This window comes from Maylandia zebra, linkage group LG7, assembly GCF_041146795.1.
Source record: "Maylandia zebra isolate NMK-2024a linkage group LG7, Mzebra_GT3a, whole genome shotgun sequence".
Classification (NCBI taxonomy): Eukaryota; Metazoa; Chordata; class Actinopteri; order Cichliformes; family Cichlidae; genus Maylandia; species Maylandia zebra.
The window spans coordinates 25889501-25912335 of NC_135173.1; the positions used below are offsets into that span (position 1 = coordinate 25889501).

General features: G+C 40.5%; 1 protein-coding gene across 2 annotated transcripts in view; it reads left to right on the plus strand.

The window, feature by feature from the left end:
• Positions 1-22556, plus strand: part of met (MET proto-oncogene, receptor tyrosine kinase) — a 70121-nt gene extending 47565 nt beyond the window's left edge. The window contains exons 12-21 of one of the 2 annotated variants that reach the window (XM_004556314.4): positions 1670-1819; positions 6628-6781; positions 7304-7438; positions 8459-8737; positions 11259-11339; positions 16719-16900; positions 17018-17127; positions 17396-17561; positions 17650-17786; positions 19471-22556. In XM_004556314.4, the coding sequence (XP_004556371.3) occupies positions 1670-1819; positions 6628-6781; positions 7304-7438; positions 8459-8737; positions 11259-11339; positions 16719-16900; positions 17018-17127; positions 17396-17561; positions 17650-17786; positions 19471-19750 (1674 nt within the window). In that variant the 3' untranslated portion in view covers positions 19751-22556. The remainder of the gene's footprint in view (positions 1-1669; positions 1820-6627; positions 6782-7303; positions 7439-8458; positions 8738-11258; positions 11340-16718; positions 16901-17017; positions 17128-17395; positions 17562-17649; positions 17787-19470) is intronic. The other variant, XM_004556315.4, reaches the window with a different exon arrangement.
• The last annotated feature ends 279 nt before the right edge of the window (positions 22557-22835 follow it).

The window sequence follows — 22835 nt, forward strand, 5'->3', positions numbered from 1 at the left end:
TGAACACCACAGTCCCCCGAGTCTGTTGTAGGAACACAATGAAATACATATTTCTCCCCTTGTCCCTTTTTTTATGTTGTTGATGGATTATGGCAGCTGTGCTGAACTTCTTGCATGGGACCCTGGCTGCTTTCTTTTTTTCTTTTCTTCTTCTTCTTTCACTTTTTTCCCAGACATGACCTTGCCCCTGATGCTAAATCCACCAACACCCCAACATATATCCCCCGTTCAGCCCAGACAAACCTCCCATTTTTACCCATGGGGAGGTGGTACCAGTCATTGCACTGAAACAGACCGCATTTAACGCCATCTGATAACCCTACTTCACAGTGGCCTCAATGAAAGAGGCAGATGCTGGGCTCATTTAGCACCATCTGATAACTGTAGCCTCAAATGGCTGCAAATAACAGCCAAATAAAGGAATATTTACCTTTGACTGACAGCACTAGTGTGAAGCATGTGAAGGAACCGGGCTGTTGGCTTTGGCTCGTGGCCAGGCTCTTATCACTATCCTGATCACTTCTAATTTTCATTGCGACAGTTTATTTAGAGGGAATGGTACTGTGCTGTTGTTTTTAACAACTTTAACCCCTCTTTGCAGTGTCTATAATATAGTCACGCTATGGGGAGGAGACACAGCATTAGAAGTGTTTTGGATAAACATGTATTGTCTTTGTGAGCAACGTAATTGCAAGCGTGCGTGTGTGTGTGTGTGTGTGTGTGTGTGTGTGTGTGTGTGTGTGTGTGTGTGTGTGTGTGTGTGTGTGTGTGTGTGTGTTTGCATAAGAGGGAAAGTGTGTGAGTGCAGGAACAGGTGTGAGCTACCACTCTGTATCAAATTGGAAAATCCCAAGCTGTCACGCAAGGAATGTGATCATTCTCTTTATTGCCTTCTGTTGCACTCAAACAAGTGTGTTTATGTCTGTGTGTGAGCCAGAGGGAGAGGGGAAGAGAGATGTGAAATCACAAGAACGAGCAGAGAAGACGCAGGAACAACAGAATCCTAGAGTAGGAAATGAGTGGAGCCAGAAGAGCCAATTAAGCGCTAATATTTTCTCACAGCTTTCCGTCAAAGAGCACATGCTCACTAACTCAGTTAAACACACTCACACTCACGTGGTGAGCAGCTGCGTGTGCCTCCAGTCACATCTCAGTGGGGTGTTTGTTGTCATCCCACTAGGGTTCACGCAGCTAGAACCCTAGACAGTTGCTCTGTCTTAATCTCATCAGCTCCAATAAGATGTCCAGTTTGTGTTCACTGGTTTAAATCACTATGAGTCATCATTAACTTTGTGAAGAAGAAGGATGCACCTCATTTGCTTTGGCATGCTTTCCTCTGGTTTCGGTGCCTTCTGCTTACAAATTCCAGTATGCCCTCAAAAAAAGCCATGAATTTGCCTCTGAAATTTGGCTCCAGGCAAGAGAATTAGTTCTGCAACTGCACAAGAGAACTGTAAAATTAAGTTACTAGAACTGATTAATGCTAATTAAATATGTAAACCTTTATCTTAGTATTAAAGTATGGTGCAATGTTGTTGAGTCCTACTTCAATCTTCAAGTTGACCAACCTTTGGAAAATTTTGATCTTAAATGTCATTTCTTTTTCCTATTCTCGCTCCCTCCTTAATCCTTCTTTTCTCTCTTTCCAACCCTGTTCTCCCTACTGCAGGGCGATCGGATGGACAGGGAAGCAATGAAGTGTCAGGTCCTCACCGTTTCCAACCACAGCTGTGAGAGTCTGACTCTAGTCGGAAACACTCTGCAGTGCATCGTACCCACTGAGCTACAGGTTGCCACAGCCAAGGAGCTGCAGGTGGAGGTGAGAAAAATGTGCACTACACAGGCACTAAGAGACTGATGTTGTTATGGCTTCACAAATATGGAATCAAGTTTTAGTTTGAATAAAAACAATAAAAATGATATTTATATTCTGTTTATTACCAGCCCTATGTGCCAGATTTTCGTTTTTTCGATGGTCAAAAAACAAAAAATAAACACTTACACATTAGTCCCTAAAACCTACAAAACATGCATGCGAGACATGCAGTTTGTGGGGATAGGTTAATTGATTAATCCAAATTGCCCATAGGTGTGAATGCGTGAGTGAATGTGAGCATGAATGGTTGTGTGTTAGCCCTGCGACAGACTGGCGATCTGTCCAGGGTGTACCTCGCCCCTCACCCTATGACAGCTGGGATAGGCTCGAGGATGGATGGATGGATGAACCTACAAAAATCCTAGAATTAAAAATTTAGACACAAGTGCAGAAAAGTAGAGAAACCACACCATGTATAAGTACACTGGCAGCACATCTCTATACCTCCACTCAAAGTGTCCAACAGTCAGTTAACACCTCAGTTAATAAAACCTTTTTTTCACTGAGTTCAACACAAACATGCATCCACACACCAGACTTACACATAACACCCCCTTGCTAGTAATAGCAAGCTAAATGTTTCAGTCTGTATTCATTTCCTTAAAGACAATGCACGGTGCCGTGACCTGTCTCACTCATCCAGTGAAATATTGGCCAGAGATAAAGAAGTATGTTGGTTGTAACAAACCAGCTACTTACTGGTCATAACTAGGGATGGGTACCGGTGTCCGGTGCCATGATGGCACCGGTTCTGACATAAACGGTAGTAACCAGACCGAAAAGCAGCGCACATTTCGGTGCTTTATTTCGGTGCTTTTTTTTCCTGAGCTGTGATACACTTTAGATTCTAGCCAATCATTTTACGTTTCCGAGGATAGTAGGCGGGGCCAGGTACGTACGTTCTGTTAGAGCAGAGCTACAGATTAAAAATGCCCAAGGCGAAGCGGTCAAAAGTCTGGCTGTACTTCACAGCAAAATATGCAAACTCAGCAGCAACAAGTGCTTTAAGCTGATACTGTGATACTGTCAAAGGAGGTAACACCTCAAATCCGATGAAACACCTGGCGATGCATAGCGTTTTTTTTAAAAGCCGAGAAACGCGCCGTATTTGATGGCTTGCTGCGAGACCTCACACCGAGCACATCTACTGCGGGTGGGTTGCCTGTTATGCAACATCCCCCAAAAACACGAAGAGGAGAGTCCTGGCCCCTAGCCCTGCCAGTGTAGCAGAAATGATGACGGATGATGGTGGCAGCAGCAGCCGTTCTTCTCTGCGTGAGTAGCTAATTTACGTTGAGTAGGCTAACCACGTTATTACATTAATGCATGTAAGGTGAACTAGCAAACATCATCATAGCTACATGCGGCTGTCTTCTTGTTTGATGGCAGATACTCCCTTCACCCTGGCCAAAAAGGCTAAAATGACCAAAGAAAAAGTGGAAAACAGTTAAACATGAGAGGTTTTTGGACAAAGTTTGTGTTTTTTCCATTGTTTAAGCACTGCTTCCAGCCAAGAGTGATACCATATATGCCCCATAGCTGCAGAAAAGGCTAACATTGTTATCTTTTTACAAAAAACAGCTGAACATGAGAGGTTTTTGGACCAATTTTGTGCTCTCCATTCTTTAAGCACCGGTTTGAGCACCGTTTGAGCACCGGCACCGTTTCAAAAGTACCGATTTGGCACCGGTATCGGATACAACCTAAACGATACCCATCCCTAGTCATAACCCTGATTCTACCTGCACAAATGCCCGAGGATGATGAAACAATTCTAAAAGCTATTCTGAGGTGAATAGATTTGATACAACAAAAGCCCATAAAACCACTTGTGGTGCATTTTTATGAAAGCTCCCCTCTGTTTGTATTATTGGGCTCACAGGAGGAATTTCAGCAATAAAAGGTATCATATCATATAACAGCACCTGCTTCTGAAGGAAACGAGGGTGACTCGCCACAGAGCAGTAATATATTCTGATGAAAGATGGAGAGATTATGTGCAGCTTTTTTTTTGTTTCCATTAGTATTTTATTTACATTTCATTACATTTTGTTTTAATACCAATTAACTCAGGTTTAAGTTGTTTTTATATCATTTATTATCATTATTATTATTTATTAGTAGTAGCAGTAATAACAGAAATTATAAAATGAAAATTAGCATCGCTGTAGAAGCCATCAGTTGGCTTTAACCACACCATTTTGCCATTAGTCCATTGTCTGCTGGGAGGACTCATGGGAAACGCTACATTCCTTCAGTGTTCCAGATCATTTACAGGAAACTTCAATAAGTCTGCTCTAATGCAGTCCCTAATAAAAAACAGCTCAGAAAGAGTCTTTTACACAGTGTGTTGAGTGAACAGCCTCAAACACCAGCTGTCTTGTCACTTGAATATACATCAGCACTGAGGTCACTTCTGCTCCTACTATACACGCCAGTGTGCTCACTGAGTTTTGGTCATATTAAAAATGTTGCATTTTTAAATATCAGATTCTTAATTGATACATTTTTGAGGCTCCTTTGGCATGTTCTTGGGTAAGTCTGCAGGCTTTGCACAACTGTGTTTGGACTTGATGTGACAGACTGATAGAGTTCATGTCTTTCAACAAATGTTCTGTGGCATAAGTCTGGATAAGGTACTCCAGTGTTGTCATGGCCACAGTTTCAAGTCGTATGATCTCTCTTTATTTGGCCGCATTCATCCTTCCCTCACGTCTGACCTGTCTCCCTGCTTGTGCTGTTGAGAATCAACCTATAGCATGATGCTACTATCCCCATGCTTCATTACAGTGGTGGTATTGGCTGGATGATGAACAGTCCTATTAGAGTTTTATGCAACTGCCTGATGACTGTTGTCCTTCAATTTCAACTGCAATTTCTCATGTAGTTCTTTGGACTTCAAGGTTTGGTTTTTATCCTGACATGCAGGATTGTTAAAGAAAACAGTATACACCTGACCACAATCTGTCCAGAATTATTTTGCAGATATTTAGTTTCTATTTTTAGCTGGAAAATGAACCTGCAACACTGCAAAGTGTCGTAAAAGTGATGTTGTTCGATATAAAAGTAACATATATCACACCATGATCATATGGCACATTAAGGTTCTTACTCGACAGATTTTAGAAAGTACAACTCAATTATTTGTTTCTCCAGAATTTGAGTGTTTTTCGTTGTAGCCAACAGCCCTTCAATCATCATAGTAGATTTAGAAATGCCCGCTCTTGTGATGCAAACTAATATAATTTGCTGAGCTATAGACCTCTTCATGTCATCCTTAGAGATAACATCCACTCGCCTCCAGACCGAAAGCTATCTAGCTCATCACTGTTGACTTGTGAACTGGACTTCAGAGGAAAGCTTTTATCTCAGGGGAGGGTCAGCCAATATCCTTTAGCGCCACAAGCCTTCAGACAGCAACACACGCACACATACACACACACTTACACATATTCGCATTCATATATCCCCTACCTTCAGACATGTCCAGACAGTCTCATTTACACACACAGACAGACAGGCACGCACACTCACAAACACACACACACATCATCCCATCTGCAGCAGCAAGCAGCAGTGGAAACCTCATTTCCACAGAACCTAATAATGGCAGAAGCAATATCACTGATGTAATCTGGCTGCAGACTGTGGCAACAGACTGTGTGTGTGTGTGTGTGTGTGTGTGTGTGTGTGTGTGTGTGTGTGTGTGTGTGTGTGTGTGTGTGTGTGTATGACTGAGTGCCAGCTTCACGTTTTTAAAAGCTTTTGTGGCATGCATGGCCATATATGCATGCATGACATTGCATATGTATCATGTCTGCTATGATAGTCATTATTATTCAAGCTTATTCCTACAGACACCATAGTGCAGTCTATAAGTATTAGAAAAATGACCCTATGCAGCTGTAGGAAAGTTAATTTGTAATAAGCTTAAGATGAGGGATCATGTTTAACATTTAGAAGCAGATTCTTCAGTGGTTTCCAGTCCACACACACCAGCAGTGTTGGGCTGCAGAGGTCATGAGTTTTTTCATCTTTTGTTAGGTTGTTACTCTGAAGAAGTGTATCACTTACAGCTCAAGTAATCACAGCACTCCCAGGTCATTTAACGTTTCTTTTATACTAAGAAATACAGTAAAAGCATCCTTCGAAGACCTAAATGGTCCCACTTTGTCGTAGAAACACAGAACAATGAGGTGCTACCTCAAGCAATTGCTAAAACTGTGAAAACGTGTACAGGAAATCAGTCAACCCAGTGGTACTTAATTATCGTTTAAAATGCTCGTCAACCTCATGGTCAGGTGTGTTAATAAACCCCAAAAGAGTAAAGAGCAGAGCCAACACAAGAGAAAACACATGCCTGCTTCTTATGATGACATAAATGCAAAACTATTTGTCAATAGAGCAAGGGCTGCAAGGCTATTTCAGGAAGATAACTTGAGACATGGTGAGAAAGGCTGTATTCATACAAAAACTATGCATAATGAGCCCTGTCTCCAATTTGAAATGTCAGGAACTCGATTACACTTACAGTGGTAACACTGCTGCTCACCAACACTGCTACATCGTTCTTCCAGCATGTAACTGTTTGAGAAAAAATGTCTACTTTAATTGTCATACTGAAAGTAATATTTATTAGAAAGTTTTAAATTAATTAAGTGTAAACTGTTTAAAGTAAACAAAGTGCACAAAGTGGGGCCTCTAGTGAGTGACAGTTTGATCATATTGTTTATCCCATGAACCATTTTCAGTGGCGTCAGGCAGACTCCATCAGACATCTTGGCAAGGTGACGCTGGCACAGGAGCAGGACTACACAGGCCTCGTTGTGGGCTGCGTGTGCGTCAGCTTGCTGTTGCTGCTGCTGGGATCGCTGCTGATGTGGAAGAAGAACAAACACATTGATGGTAAGACCAAAGAGGGTCACAGAGCCCACGACACTCTGGGTTTTGAGGCTTAGAGCCATTTGATATCACCATAACACCATTATTTTTAATGTTATCTGCTCCAAAATGTTATTTTAATTATGACATGTACTCACAAATCCAGACAGTTTATTAAATGACCAGAATGCCATTTTCCTTGAAAATGTTTGATTAGATTGCAGCAGCTCACCAATGATTTAAGAAAAGTGTTAATAATTTGCATATATAATACATAATTGCAAATGAACTTCAGTGTGTTTCTTCTAACCTGTGTGCATGTGTGTCTGCTGGGTTTCATTTTGCCTGGTCGGTTTGACGTTTAAAAGTTTGTCTGAGGGGCGCACTGGTGGAAATGCTTCGCCTTTCTCAGTAATTCGTCTCTACCTCCCTCCTGTCCACCCACCCCCACACACCCATCTTTACTCTCCTTCTGTCCTTCCTCGTCCTTCCATTCCACTGAATTTTCCATTACATTTTCTACATCCCGTTGCCCTTTGTCTCTAGATCTGTCTGAGGTGTGGTATGATGGCCGGGGTCACATCCAGCATCTGGACAGGCTGGCTAACGCGAGGAGTGTCAGCCCCACTAACGAAATGGTCTCCCACGAGTCAGTCGACTATAGAACAACCCTGCTGGAGGGTACGTCAACCAGATAAGCCCCTCCCCACCTGTCAACCTCTTCTCCTACTCCACCTTTCTCCCTCCTATCTACTCTGCTTCCCTCACCGTGGGGCTAAACGCTAATGCTAGCCATGCATGCCTTACTGTACATGCTGTGAATTAACAACCCTTGCCTTGATGAATTAAGCACTTTTGTCCATTTCAAGGAAGCATTTTATTGCTCCGCAGAAACGCTTTCTTTGTAGCACTAGAAACAGACAGGTAATTAACCATTTGTGTCAAATCTCCCGAAATAAAAAGACTAAAGAGCTCTAAAGAGCTATGTCATCTCTCTGTTGGTTTGTGATTGATTCTTTGATAATGCATTTGATTTGATTAGTTATTATCTATAAAAATCAAATAATTTAAAAGTATTATCATGATACAGATTACCATTCCAAACACATTAATTTTAAGCAATTATCATTTTCTTAATCTGTCACCATGGCCTGTTTCTAACACACAGCCAACACAATTGGTGGATGATTGTAGAGTTGTTGACCATCAGGCAAAACTGTGGTTCTAAAACTGTGTTTTTTGTTCTCTCAGTTTGCATCCTCAGGCTGTGAGAGGCTTGTATCATGATATTTAGTGTCATGGTCAAAGTTATTTTCCAGCTGCTAAAATGTGACTTGAAAGGCTTAAAATCTAAGAAGATAGACTTACTAATGAACTAAAGCTTGCCCGCAGGGACAGGTTGTAGGAGGAGGTTTGGTTGTAGGATCAGTAGCTGAGCTTAACAGCTGTGTCCACTCCGTTTGGCTGTTTTTTGTTCTGGCTTTTAAATAAAATGTGGGTAGTTTGGAATTCATTTTCCTTCTACTATAATCATTGAAGAAAACCTTTGTTTTTCCTCCTCTGTCGACCTCAATTACAGTGTTAAGTTTCTTTCTGCCTTCATAGCCATCCTTCTCTGATCATATATTGCAATTTGACATCTCGAGGCACTGCTGATACAGTCACTGACCTCTGACCCTACCATGTCCCTTGCTTCTCCAGATCAGGGCACCGACAGGCCCGAGACATGCCGAGCAGCTCCTCCTATTTATGGGGGCAATGGGGAACTGCTGTCTCCCAGACTGGGTGCCTTAGGAGGTGGGATAGGGATGGGTCTGGGGATGGGAATGGGGATGGATGGCGATTTGGTATCACCCCTGCTAATGGCGCCGGTCCACATCGACCCATCCTGCCTCCACCCAGACCTACTGACTGAAGTGCAGCACGTGGTGATCGCCAGGGAGCGGCTGCTTCTCCATCTCAACCAGGTCATCGGCAGAGGTGAGAAGCAAACATTTCATTGTGTAGAAACTGTTGTGTATGAAGATCTAGTGCAAACTGCTGTGTCAAATCTTTTAATGAACACATAAAGGATGTGTTCCTTTCCTTGCATTGATGCAAGGAAAGGAAAAATAATGATAGATGAAAAATAATGATAGATGAAAAATAATGATAGATTGATTCATTTCAGCTGTTTTCCGCAGCTGGAAATGAGCATCCATTATCATTGTGACCATTCAAAAATGCAGTGATAATTAAGTACTCACCAAAAGCACTAACCTGAAATCAAAATGAACTGTTGTTAGTGTTGTACAGCATGCCTAAATTGTGCACTCTGATGAAATAGTGCACACTATATATAATATACACAATACAAGGGTGATTAAATTGACCTCAAAACAGCGCCAGTGTTTATAATCTCGCAGTCTTGGTCCAGTGTCAGTTTGCATTTATAGAGAAAATAAAAAAGTATCTGGACTCGAGGCATAAAAATCAATCCATTTGCTATGCCTTTGTGGTCGGTCACAAATTAACACCCAGATATATACAAGATGAACACAGCCAAAGTAACACAATCTAAATTTGTATTATGTGGTTCTTTTAACAGGAAGTTTGTGGAGATTGACTTGTTTTTGTCAGTCGTAACAAGAACTGAACAGTTTTGGATTTACATTTTGTTATGTTACATCCATTATGCTACGCTATGTTACGTTATGCTACATTACATTACGCCACGGTACGTTACAATAGGCTATGTTCCATTTAGCTAAGTTCCATTATGTTATATATATACTCAGCTCTACATTACGTTTCATTACTTTACTTTACTTTTAGGTCCAGACACAGAAGCCTTTTGCTGTGAGAGTGCTAACCACTGCACCATTACACCACTCTCCAATTAGCTCTGTTATAAAACATTCACTCTATTGCATCTATGTATACTTTTTTAGTAAGGTTCAAGGTTGTCTTCTATTGAGATGTGTTTATTTACCTTTATGTTCCATCAGCGTATAGACATCACAGTCCATTTAGCATTCACCAATCTCAACATTTCTATACACATGTGTAACTTAAACCTGTTTTTCTGAAATAGAGAAATAATACTGTAAAAAAAATTATGAGCAATTTTCAAGATTGTGGTTGTTGTAACGCAAGAATATATTTAGGATTTATGTTAAGCTATACAAAAGTTAAAGTTACCCACAAAGGTTTTAATTGCCTGCATTATCAAACCGCAACCCTGACATGCAGACACAAAATCACTTCACATGGTGACATTTAAGTAGGCGGCTCACAGTCGCAGATCAAATTCAGTTTCAAGAGGAGAAAAAGACCCAAACCCCTCCGTGTCACCCACAACAGCCCTCTGCCCCCTTGGCTGAATTATCCCCTGAAGTCTGGATTTGGTGGCTGGAGTTTTTCAAAGTGGCGTAGGATGATTTGTTCACAGCTAGTATTCCCAGGATCCATTGTTGAGAGTTGTAATCCAACACCAGCCATCTGCAAGGACGTGATAGAAGCACGCCGCGCTTATTTAATTCCTGCACCCCTCCCCGTCTGGGGCAGGCCTTCATGTCTTAAAGCAGAGTTATAATTCAATAAAATGTATAATAACTCAAGCGGGTTTGGCACTGGTTATGAGCTTATACGGGGTACTAATGAATACTGAGTTACTTGGAGGTCTAAGGTTTAGTGTGATGGTGAATTTGCTGTTTCGAGTGTGAAACACACGAGAGAGGCTATTTCTTCTTTTTTTTTTCTCCATGGATCAATCAAATCACCTCGATGCTGTTGCACCAAAATTTCATTTTTGTATGTATGCAGAGGACAGACATGTTTGTTATTCCTGGTACTGCTGTGAGGCCGATTAAAAGGGTGCACATGGCTAAAATCATTCTTTCGAGACAAAGGCTTATTTAAACCATGATATTCATTGATCGATGAATGCTAAGTGGCTAATTTAGTTGGGGTGGGGGGTGTCCATTTATGGGTAAGATTTAGAAACTGCGGTTTACCGACTGAATCTATGAGTACATCAAGCCATGAAGCAGAATATCTGACCTAAATTACATTCACAGACACGCGCGCAAGCAATTGGAATCTGCTTGTCTCAGTTTGCTTTGATGGACCGCCAAATTTCACCTTCATGCTTTTGTTATGTTTCTGAGTCACGGTGAAAAGTAGGATCGTCAAATTTTATGTCAGCTTGGGCCTCAAGGGTTCCAGTAACCCATTATAGAAGCATGACCTTAACAAACTCTTAACTGTTTTCTAGCCAAGTTTGTGATTAAATCATTGTTTTATGGCACAGTGGTAACAGATCTATTACCACTAATGGTGTGGCCTCCATCACAGCTGGATCCTATTGTCATTGGACCTGAAAGTGTTGCATCCCATTTATCACTGTCATTTGTGTGGGGTAAAGAAGTGCTATTTGTTAGTCCTTTACAGGTTTAAACACGAGGTTTTCATTTCCCCGATGATGACTGACTAATGCTGTACGTCGTGTTGTAACCTGCAGGCCATTTCGGCTGTGTTTTTCACGGAACGCTGCTTGAGCCAGACGGGCAGAAGCTACACTGTGCCGTCAAGTCCCTGAACCGTAAGTACAGGTTTTTTTTCATCAATGTGTTAGCTTTGGTTTTATGGTGTTTTTTGGCGGGTGGAGGGTCTTTCAGTTTTTTTATTTCTTTCTATAGTGTTTTCTTTCCAACAGTGATAAGTGAAATATTTAATTGCACATTTTTAAAATTATTAAACCAATGGTACTGTTTCTCACCTCACCGTTACTATGTTCTTTATCAGCTATCCTTAAGCTTGAATAAGGTGCCTGCATTTCAATGAACTTGTATACAAATACACACATATACACCAAAACCACTTCATTAGGAATACCTCTGCTGCTCATTAATGCAAATGTGTAATCAGCAACTACACAACCTTTTCAGTGAATGAACCAAAAAAGAAACAATGGGGCGGTGGGGAAAATGTCATTTTGTTGTCAGAAGTCAGAAAAGAATGGCCAGATTGCTTCAAGCTGAGGCAACAGTAACTCAAATAACCACTCGTTACAACCAAGAAGAACACCTCTGAATGCACAACGTTAAATTTTGAAGCAGATGGACTCCAGATCAATCTTCTGCATCACCTAATTAATACACTCTCTGACAATATGACACAGAGTTTGGATAGAGTAGTTTAACCTGCTCCCAACCAGCTTATGGGTTCACTCAAAGTTACCACAGTGCTTTATCCAGGTAAAAAGACAACCACTTTTGTGACTTTTAACCCAATATTTAGGCCTCAAGAGCCTAATTCAGAAAATATGTACAGTATGTAAACAAATGCCATTGGAGTGCTCCAAGGAGCATAACCATGTGTCTCACTCTGAAAATCTCACTCCAAGTAAATGTAATTAATAAATAAGAGTCAGGTGTGTGCAAACTGAGGCTTCCCTGGTTAAAATGCATCATGACCCCTCCTTCACCCGGCACACACAGACTAAAGACACTGTTGTTGTCAAAACGGATTTGCATCCAGCTACAGTTATTCAATCATTCATCTAGTTATATTATATTGCATACTTATTGTATGATATCACCGCGCTCCCAATGGCATTAAAGATCTCATCTCATCAGAAGCCTGAATCCTTTTCAGGCTTGAAATGATGGTGATGAATGAGCATTCGATAGTGAGGACAGCATTAGGGTCCCGGCTAATCGTGTAACCTGTCAGTTGCAGCAAGGGAGATTGATGCAGGAACAATATGGGGAAAGGACCTGTGCAGCTGCTGGGGGACACAAACCACAAGGATGGTAGGATAAGAGGTAGTAGGATAATTTTCGGTGGTAGGACAATTGTAGTGAACGTGCAATTCAATTTTGTTGCAGTCAGTAGCTTAAACTGATTCCTTTATCCTAATGTAGCTGTTACTATGATATCTAGTTGAATGGCAAATATGTTTTATGACAAGCACGAGTAGTTTATGTAATAGAGACATTCTCCTCACAGAAAAACTTGAGAATCAAAACTGAAATCAAATGTCTTCTCTTTCTGCCTTTGGGGTCTAACCTCAGCTGAAGGCTAAAGAGCTTCCATTTCTAACTAGATTATAGCAAAGTCAGCAGGGCTAAAGTGCAAGACACCAGAAGCAGGGATGCAATTGGCAAATGGGAATGGGTCAAGTCTGGGGTGAATCTTCAGGGAGGGTGTTTTCTTAGATGGGTTTCTATCAGCATTCTCTTTCCCCAAAGGTATCTAAGGAAGGGCTTCCCACTGATATCATGACAGGAGAGTTGCACCTTATCATACAATTATCATTCCTGCCAGTTTCCAAATGTCAAATGTTCATAAACAAAGAAAACATTTAAAGAGGGCCAATTCAGCCCCTTAATCTTTTTATTTTATTCTGGGCCTTGATGCAGCAACTAAATTCATGTTTTTAGTGTGAAATAAGCTATTTTAGCTCCTCTCCCCTTAAGCCAACTTTCTTCTCATTGGCTGCCCAGTTCAAACAGAAGGGTTGATCATAAGATGGGTGGGGATGAACGGCTGTATTCGGGTCATTCCTACTATTCGGTGCCATTTCAGTGTGATCACTCTTCATCAAAAAATACAAAATTTTGAATTATTTTAACATTTCATCTAAAAGAGGGATTTTCAACCTATAAGAAAAATGTATTGGTCCAGCTAAGGATATTATATTATAATATTTTTTAAAATCAAAGTCTTTACCCATGACGTGCCAAATGTCCACCCTGTTACAGGACATTCAATTTTCTATTAATAACTGTTTTGAATACACAGTTATAGTAATATTTACATTTTCTAAAAGCTACAATGTCCCTTTTTAAAATCTGCAAGGAAATTTCAAGGAAGTATTTTAAACAAGCATTATATTGAAAGAAGACAGGTTCAGTTTTAAGACACAGTGTAATTTCAAAAGATTGTTTTTAGATTCAAAGGGAATATAAAAAAAAAATTGGCTCCATTTTTAAGTAACTTAATTTTGCTGATTCATTCCCTCCCAATAACCAAAGAGACATGCATTATGTTTGTTGATTTGATTTAATTAACAAAAGAAACACACAGGTAACAGGGTGGACAGGAGGTAACAGGGTGGACATAACATCAGTGACAAAAAATACCACCTTAAAGAAACTTTGAACACCTTCACCATGCCCGTCCAACCAACACAGGTAGATACATGTCCACATTAAACAAGCAAATTTTCACTGTACACCCAACATAATGAACATTTTTCTCACACATTTTACCTATGCAACAGACCAGCAACTCCAGTTTTTTTCAACGAAATCCCACACTTTCCTCTCCAGCTGAACTGACCTCTTATTCAAAGGTGTTGGTTCTTTCATCAGACACACAACCTGGTCATCCCTATACCAGGTTATGTCCTCACATGGACTTGGCCAGTGGAACTTGTTGGTCCCGTTCTTGTGCATGCATTTCACTTTAACATCCTCTTCAACCTCCAGAATGATTCCTGGGTAGGGTTCACCATCGTAGTTGATAATGCACCACTGACCAATATGATCTTTTGTGATATTCTCAGGCCGGGTTGGTCCCTCAGTGCAATGTGGACTTGCCTCTTGACTAAGGCTTATCTCCTTCAGGCCATAGCATTCACAGTCCAGTACACCTTTGTCTGCCTGGCAAAGGCAGGTTATGTCCCTGTATTTTATTGTTCCTGGAGAGAAACTGAGTACTTGGTGGATTTTCATGGTTCCTTTGACAGGCACAAGTGTCGGTCCATCAATAATTTCTTTTACTTTCCTCTCAACATCATCTTCTCCCACAAAAAAAAGTTCCACTGAAGTGCCCATGTCTCTCAGCTTGTGAAACATAGCTTCTGCGTTGGGGATATCTCCTCCATGGCGGACAATTGTGTCAGCTGACCTTTTAAGGGTGGCTCCAATACCATCTGGAGCCCCCTTTCCATGGCTGGCCTCAAAAAAGTTCCAGCTGATGTTTTTGAACCCTTTTTTGAATGGCTCTTTTGAGAGCAGGTAAAAGTTGCCCTTTTGTTTGTATTGTGTAGCTGGACCATCGCTGAAGACATGGAGGTGTTTGATAAGAGGATATCTTTCTCTGATCATGTCTAACACAGGGTCAAGATGGGCCCATATCGCAGGGGGATCATGCCGCCTGGAAGGTGAGATAGAGCAGAATGTTACTGGTGACTGTTCAGCTGCAGTGTACAGTACTCCAGTATGTAGGGTTGCCTGCTGGTGTGACCCTCCGAAGTGGACTGCTTGTACTTCTTGAGAATACTTACAGGAGTAGTTCTCACTAAAATCTACATGTAGCAGACATTCATCGTTTCTCAAATTTTCTCTCAGTTGTCTGTAGGCCCTATACTGCCATCGGATATTAAAGACGTGCCGCCTAAATCTGAGTAGTCCGTCATGAAATTCCCCTGCAAGTGCATCTTCTGTTGTCATGACAGTTGTCTTCACTGTAATTGTTGACTTTTTACCAGATACCTCTCCATCATTTAATTTTTCATTCTCTTCTAGAGACCACTTGGTAAAGGCTATCTCTGTGCTGTTAGGAGGTCTCAAGAGTGTGTGTGTTGTACTGAAACAGTCTTTGCACTCACCGTATGCACAGACTTTGGATTTAGCATCACACATTGTTGCATCTACCATCTCTTCAATGTGTTTTGTTGCTGACAGACCTTGGACGTACAGGGCATTGGCCATGAACTGTAAGTTCTCATGTGTCCTGCACTGACAGGTTTCACGATTAGCTTCTGTGGGCACCACAACCCAAAATGGTCTTAAGGTGCAGAAACAAGAATATGAGACCTGATGCTCAGTTTCTGAAAGAAACTTATGGTGCAGATTCTTCAGTGAATCAGTTAGCAAACGTTTCTGTTTTTTTATTTTCTTTTGAGTTACAGTTTGCTTTCGTCCTGTTGTCATCCGACTGACGTCATCTCTTAAGAAGAAGGCCTTTATTTTCTGCTTGCAATCAACCCAAAAACTAAACTTCTATCATCTTACGTCCCCCCTGTTACCATGTGTCCCCCCTGTTACAGTGCATAGCAATAACAGGGGTGACGGTAACAGGGGGGAGATTTTATGCTAAACTTAGCCATTACTACTAGTATGATGAACAACAAGCTAGTACATGGTGACCACTAAGAACCATTTTTAACATGTTTATTAGCCATATTATAAAAATTACAAAAAAAAAATTGTTTCCACTATTAATAAGCGTAACAGGTTGGACGTGTTATGCTTTGCCACATTACAAAATCTTGCTAAAACATTGAAAAAAGGGTTGATTAAAGAGTGGTACTTACTCATCTTCTTCTTGAAAGTTTTCCCTCCAAAATATGTTACATCTGGGAGTGTCATGTGACTAAAAGAATAATCAGGTGATGTGTTCTATGGAATTCTTATCAGAGTAACAGGGGTGACAGTTGATTCAGGGACACAACATTTTTTAAAGATTTTAAGTATTAAACATGCATTAATAATAAAAAAGAACATTTGATGAGGAACATTAGAAATAAGCCAATCCAGAAATGATGAAAAATCTAGATTTTTTTTTTTTTAAGTTATATTTGTAACTGAAGTCGAGCAAGCATGACTGGGGACATAGTACTTTAGTGACTTGTGCTAAAATAAAAGTAATTTACTTTTAATGTATTTATCCTGTGTATATATCAATGTGTTCTATGGTAGAGGGGGGTTAAACATACAAGAAAATGGTTTAGAAATAAGCATTAGACAAGTTTTACACTAAATATACCATATTATGTCATTAGGACTCAAATGGCACCGAATAGTAAGAATGACCCATTCATAATTTAAAAAGGAAAACCACAATAGGTCCCCTTTAACTGTATTTTATTTTGACTTAACGGGGGGAATTTTAGAAATGTTTCATGATAAAAGTCAAAAACTAACTAAGCTAACATGAAAATGATGTCAACTTGTTTTTTTCTTATCAGGCATCACAGACTTGGAAGAGGTGTCTCAGTTCCTGAAGGAGGGGATCATCATGAAGGACTTCAGCCACCCTAACGTTCTCTCCCTGTTGGGTATCTGCCTTCCGCCAGAGGGCTCACCCCTGGTGGTTCTTCCGTATATGAAACACGGCGACCTGCGCAACTTCATCCGTGATGAGGGACATGTAAGGGCCCACATATAAGCATGTTGCAAATTTCTGCACCAGAACTTTAGTTCATTTCAAGACACATTTCACAAGTTTGATGATGTGCAACAAGGTGACTGTAATTGATTCTTCCAGAACCCAACAGTTAAGGACCTGATGGGCTTTGGGCTGCAGGTGGCCAGAGGGATGGAGTATCTGGCCAGCAAGAAGTTTGTCCACCGAGACCTGGCTGCCAGGAACTGCATGTGAGCTGGCATTTACTCATTTAGCATCAAGTGATGGTGTTTTAAATATAAAAAGGCACAACACAGCAGAAAATAGAAGTAAATACAGGTGGGAAGAGACAGAATCAAGAGAGCAATAAAGAGTAGAATAAGTACCTTATAACAATGGCAAGTAGAAAATAGTCAAAGAAAATAGTACTATAATACTATAATTAGTATAGTAATAAGTTAATTATTTCAGTTATTGTTAAAATGAAGTAAAAAAGGCATTTCGTGTTTTCCCCGACAGGCTGGATGAGAGCTACACAGTAAAGGTGGCAGACTTCGGCCTGGCCAGAGATGTTTATGACAAAGAGTATTACAGCGTTCACAACAAGAGTGGAGTCAAGCTGCCCGTTAAATGGATGGCTCTGGAGAGTCTGCAGACGCACAAGTTTACCACCAAATCAGACGTGGTGAGGACTTTTTAGCAGTGTTTAACTGTTTACATCAGAACAACAAGTATGTCATTAAAGGGATAACAATGAAACTCTCTCCATGTAGTGGTCTTTTGGCGTATTGCTATGGGAACTCATGACCCGCGGAGCTCCGCCGTATTCTGATGTGAACTCCTTCGACATCACGGTGTTCCTCCTGCAGGGGAGGAGGCTGCTGCAGCCCGAGTTCTGCCCTGATGCCCTGTGAGTGTGCGCACATACAGTATGCAGAAGTTAATTTAAATGGAAAACCAGTGCGAGTACAACATTTCTTTTCTAAAGGCTTCTTGATTCTGATTGCTGAGCACTTGTTGCTGTGGTATGTGAAGTGCTGACCCATTAGTGAAAGAGTTACTGGAAGTGTTAAGAAAACCTTTTCTCTTGACACAGTCGAGTTTTTCCAGTTTTCTTTGGAACAGTTCACATTGGAACTGCTGCCAATCACTTGTCAAACCAGGACTGTTTAGACTGTTTCAAGCAAACTTACCTGAAACTCTTAAAATAACAAAAGAAAATCCTTTTTTTTTTTTTTTTTAAACTCAGTCATTTTCAGCAAAGCTCACTTAACACTTGCTCTTATCCATTAAACTCTGGCCTGTGAAGCAAATGCCAAGAATGATCTCATACATCCCAGATAACATCATAAGGTGCATAGTGTGTGTGGACGTTAGAGGGGAATGGGAGTGTTCAGGTGAGGAGGCAGAGGCCCAAATTTCCCAAGCTATAAATTAAACAGACGTCAGGAGATGATGCACATCTGCAAATATTTGTGCAATGTTTCATCCACGAGTGTTCACAGGATGTTTTGGGTCCCAGATTATGGCAGACTCGTTAATAAGGAGGTGTTAGTTCCTGAAGTCTTAACATTAAATTGTTTTGGGGGGTTTTATGGTTATTTTGCTTTGGTGCAAATAATAAAAATGGATATTTTAGAGCTACAATATAATAAATAAAGTCATTACACCAAGAAAAAATATGCAATAACTTAACCAAAGTCACATTCAAGATCTCCAGAACTGACTAAACTGCTAGGATTGCTGGGAGCCCACCACTTATTTGCTGGGCCACATAACAACAGATCACGTGATTTGTCCGCCCAAAAAGATGTGTTTACAATATCTATTTATATTACAGAAATATCAAACATTACAAACACCTTCTAATGCTTTTTTTGTAGCAGGGGCTACACAGTTCACGTTTCCCGTGACCAAGAATTCACCTCTTGTGTTTGTAGAAAGAAATGCCTCGTCGCTAATGGACATAAATAAACAGCAATCAGACTCGGTACAGAACAATCACTAAGTGTTTGTGTTTGCGCAATTTTTTGGGGCTGCCCTCATACACTGATTTTCTAAATTGGCACTTCTTCAAAAAAAAAAAAATAAAACAACTTTAGAGAATTTGTAAAGTAAGCATTTGTCTCCAATTAGTGTAAATTAATTTTCCTCTTTTGTAGAGCCCAACCATTACATCATATCATGGCGGATATTATGAGTGAATTTTGGCCTCTTACAGACATATGTATAAATAAAAACAATCAGAAAGGTCCTGTGGGCTGTTTTGATATCTTGTCCATCACATAGCTTATACATATAACAAACATACATACATAGATTTCTTTTCACCCTAGAAATCCTGAATCAGTCAGGCTCTACTGCTGTGCAAGTTATTTCAGAAGCCACATAAACAAAGACTTCTTAGAGAGGAGCAATTACATATAATATACCCACATCAATACAGCAGCTTTTAAGTCTTTACACTCTACATCTCAGATGCTAGCTTTTGACATTTCAAACATTTTGCCAAATCACTGTACAGTGTACAGGTGTAACCACATGGTAATGTCCTGCCTTCATCATGATTTAATGTCTCTCTTCTCTGCTTTTAGCTACACGGTCATGATCGAGTGTTGGCACCCAAAGCCTGAACGACGGCCCTCATTCTCTGAGCTGGTTTCCCGCATCTCTGCCATCTTCTCCAGTTTCAGCGGCGAGCACTACGTCCTGCTCAACACCACGTACGTCAACATAGACAAGATGAGCCCCTACCCCTCCCTCCTCTCCTCCACCGTTTCCTCCTCCTCATCCTCCTCTGAGCCTTCAACATCCACTTCCCTGCCATCCCGCTCCCCACTCTTCTGTCAGGTGGCCCAAGACTGCTGCACCTGAAAAGGGAAAAGGGAGCGGATGATGGATGAGACTCGGAAGGAGGGATGAAGCAAGGAAGAAAAGGTGAGGTGATGAAGACTCTGTTTGAGAACTACTGTATGTATTTGCCAAACACTGGACACTGCATGCTGAGGGAAAACAGACCTTTCACTCACTGTGCATTGATTGTGGCCCTTTGACCTTCTCAAGCGTCACCAAATGACAGTGGCCTCCAAGAACTTTAGGGCTGACCTTTTCAACTTTTGTCAATCTTTTCTGACCTTTCATTGACCCAGAGGAGCAAGAGGTCAAACGTCCTCCATCGTGTACAAGACAACTACAATGCCTCCTTGGAGATTTCCGGTAGACAAAACGGCCATCGAAGAAGCACATCTCAGTGACTGATGCACCCACACACAAACCAGGGTAGCTTTCTACTCTTCTGTGGGTGGCATGTGCTTCAATGAGTGGATGTGGCTCAGACCTTTACTGCATCTGTAATGTGAATGAGTGACAAATGGCCACGTAGTCATGTTATATATAAAAGTCACACCTCCACAAACCGTAAACATGACTTCATGTTACCTGAGAGACAATCTAGCCTGTGCTCTGATGGGTTTTCTGCCTCGGGTGTGTAAACTGAGGCATACTGGAGGTTAGTGGCAGTGTGTAAGTGTACAGTGGGATGTGTACAAATTCTGCTGCCTGTGTGCAGATCACTGGATGCTTTATTTGTGTAATTGTCTTTGGACCACTAGCTTTCTGATGGGTAAAAATTCCCCTTTCAGAAATGTGTTTCACCTGTGGGGAATCCCCAGATGTTTCTGGTGGTGAAATAAAAGCCTTTTTTTTTTTCAACTTGAAACTTATATATCAAAAAATGAATAAATAAAAATGCAGCTCACTTTGATGTTTTCTTGGAAGTAAGAGTAATAAATGAGAACCGTGCAAGTCCAGGGAGTTTTGTTGTTGTTGCTTACTGTATGTCGAGCATCTGTTTCGTACGGCTTGCATTTTATTGACAGAAAAACTGTGTACAGTGTAGCTGATAAAACGGGTTCGCAGCCACAAGGTTTTTTATCTCACATTTAATTCATTCAATCAAAGCTCATATTTTGATGCCTTGAATAACTTTTAAATTTTTTGTTGTGCTCTGAAGAATCTCAAGTTATCGCACTTCAAAGAGTCCCTGTGTTTGTCTGGCCTCAAAACAGGACTGTCATTTTATCTGACTGTAACTGACCGCTGTATATTCTTTTATGATCGCTCTGTTTTGATGTTTAACAACCCTACCCGTGTATTTGAAAAAATCTGTTGCCTCTTGACTACAAATGATGTACAATTTAGACTTTCTGAGAAGCATGTGATAGGGTTTGATATTTCATTCCATTTACTTCTATTCATTTCAGCACAATCTAAAAATTAGAGTCAGACCAATATGATGCTGGACCGATGTTATAAGCTAATATTAGCTTATTACCAACATATTGGTATTGCTGTGTAGAACCCAGTATAAATTGGTTTTTTGTTTTGTTTTGTTTTTTTACAGTCTGTAATGCAAGAACAAGATACTTAAAGAATTGTAGAAAATTTTCATCCTTTCTGTTTATTCTGGAGAGCATGGGTTCGGAGATGCAGTTCTCTCACCACACTGTGCAGGATATGTAGCAGAGTAGCATCGCAGCTCAAGAAATGGTCGGGTTTTGTCTCTGTGCAAGTTGTGTTTGTGGAATACACAACAACAACAACAGCCCCAGTATTATATCTTTAGGTTGTATTTCTGAGTATACTGTATATATATATATATGAACAGAAGCATTGAACATTGGTACCTGCCTCAAAGCTTCTCTCCCAGCTAGAGCAAGAGGCAGGGTACAGCCTGGACAGAGGCTGGGCTAACACTATTTTAAATGTTCTGTTCTGTTTGAATGTGCCAGTTAGTCAAATGTATAAAAACGTATTGCTGCATCAATTTGCCATTGTAATTTACTCAAGTCCCTAAATCCAAGTGGTGACATTTGTGATGACCATTATATAACAAGAAATGACTTCTTTTTGTGTTATACTGGAATATACAACTTGAATTTGAATTATACGGTGTGCTGAAATTAATGGAATTAAATGGTTTCCTGAAAAAAGAAAACCAGATTGTCAGAAATGCAGCAGTTTGATTTTTTAATTGGTTAGCTCTCAATTCCAGTAATTTGTCACCAATGGGCTAAAACTTCACTCATGTGGTCAGTGTCCATTTTAACATTGCTATATGTAGCAGATTTTTGTTTTTTGCTTGTACGTTGTTGTTTAAAAAAAAAAATCTGAATGGCCGCTGATATGATTGGGCCATTAATGGACAGTTATGAATGTTTGCTATGACAAGAAAATTGCTGTACTATATTTTTGTATTGATGATGAGCCTCTTCTTCGCTGGGGTGACCAGGGGTGAGTGAATCATGCCACAAACAATGATTAAAACCACTTGTATATGAACCACTGCCGTTAGGTAAATACAGACAGAGACGTGTGGATTCGTTGTGGGTCTGTGTGGATGCTCGTTTAGCTTCATTGCTGGTAAATCATCTTGAAAACGATATAGAATGTTGTACAAACTGGAGCCGCCTCACAAAACTCAAAGACTGCTGTCTCTTAGATCATGTGATTTTCTGATGCTTTGTTTGTTTTTAACACTGTCTGTTCTGTGTGTGCGTGCGTGCGTGTGTGTGTGTGTGTGTGTATGAATTCGTCTATACAAAAAATCCTGAAGGTACATGTTCCTATGTAATGTCAGTTGAATTCTGTCAGTGTAATAAAGCTATATTATCAGAATTCATTTACTCTTCTTTACGTCCTTTGCTTACCATTGAGTTGGCCATGCTTTTTTTTTTTTTTACTGAACAAACCGTCCTTTGAGGTGAACATAAAACAACCACAGAGAACTGTAATTACTACGCAGGGTACTGCTGCATCATGCTTTCCATATGTAGCCAACATGCAGCTGCTACTGAGTCAAAAATGCTTCCACAATGAACAATAAAGGTATTGTTGGTGAAATCACACACTGTACGCATATTTGAGAAAACCTGTTTGAAGTTTTGTTTTGTTTTTTTAA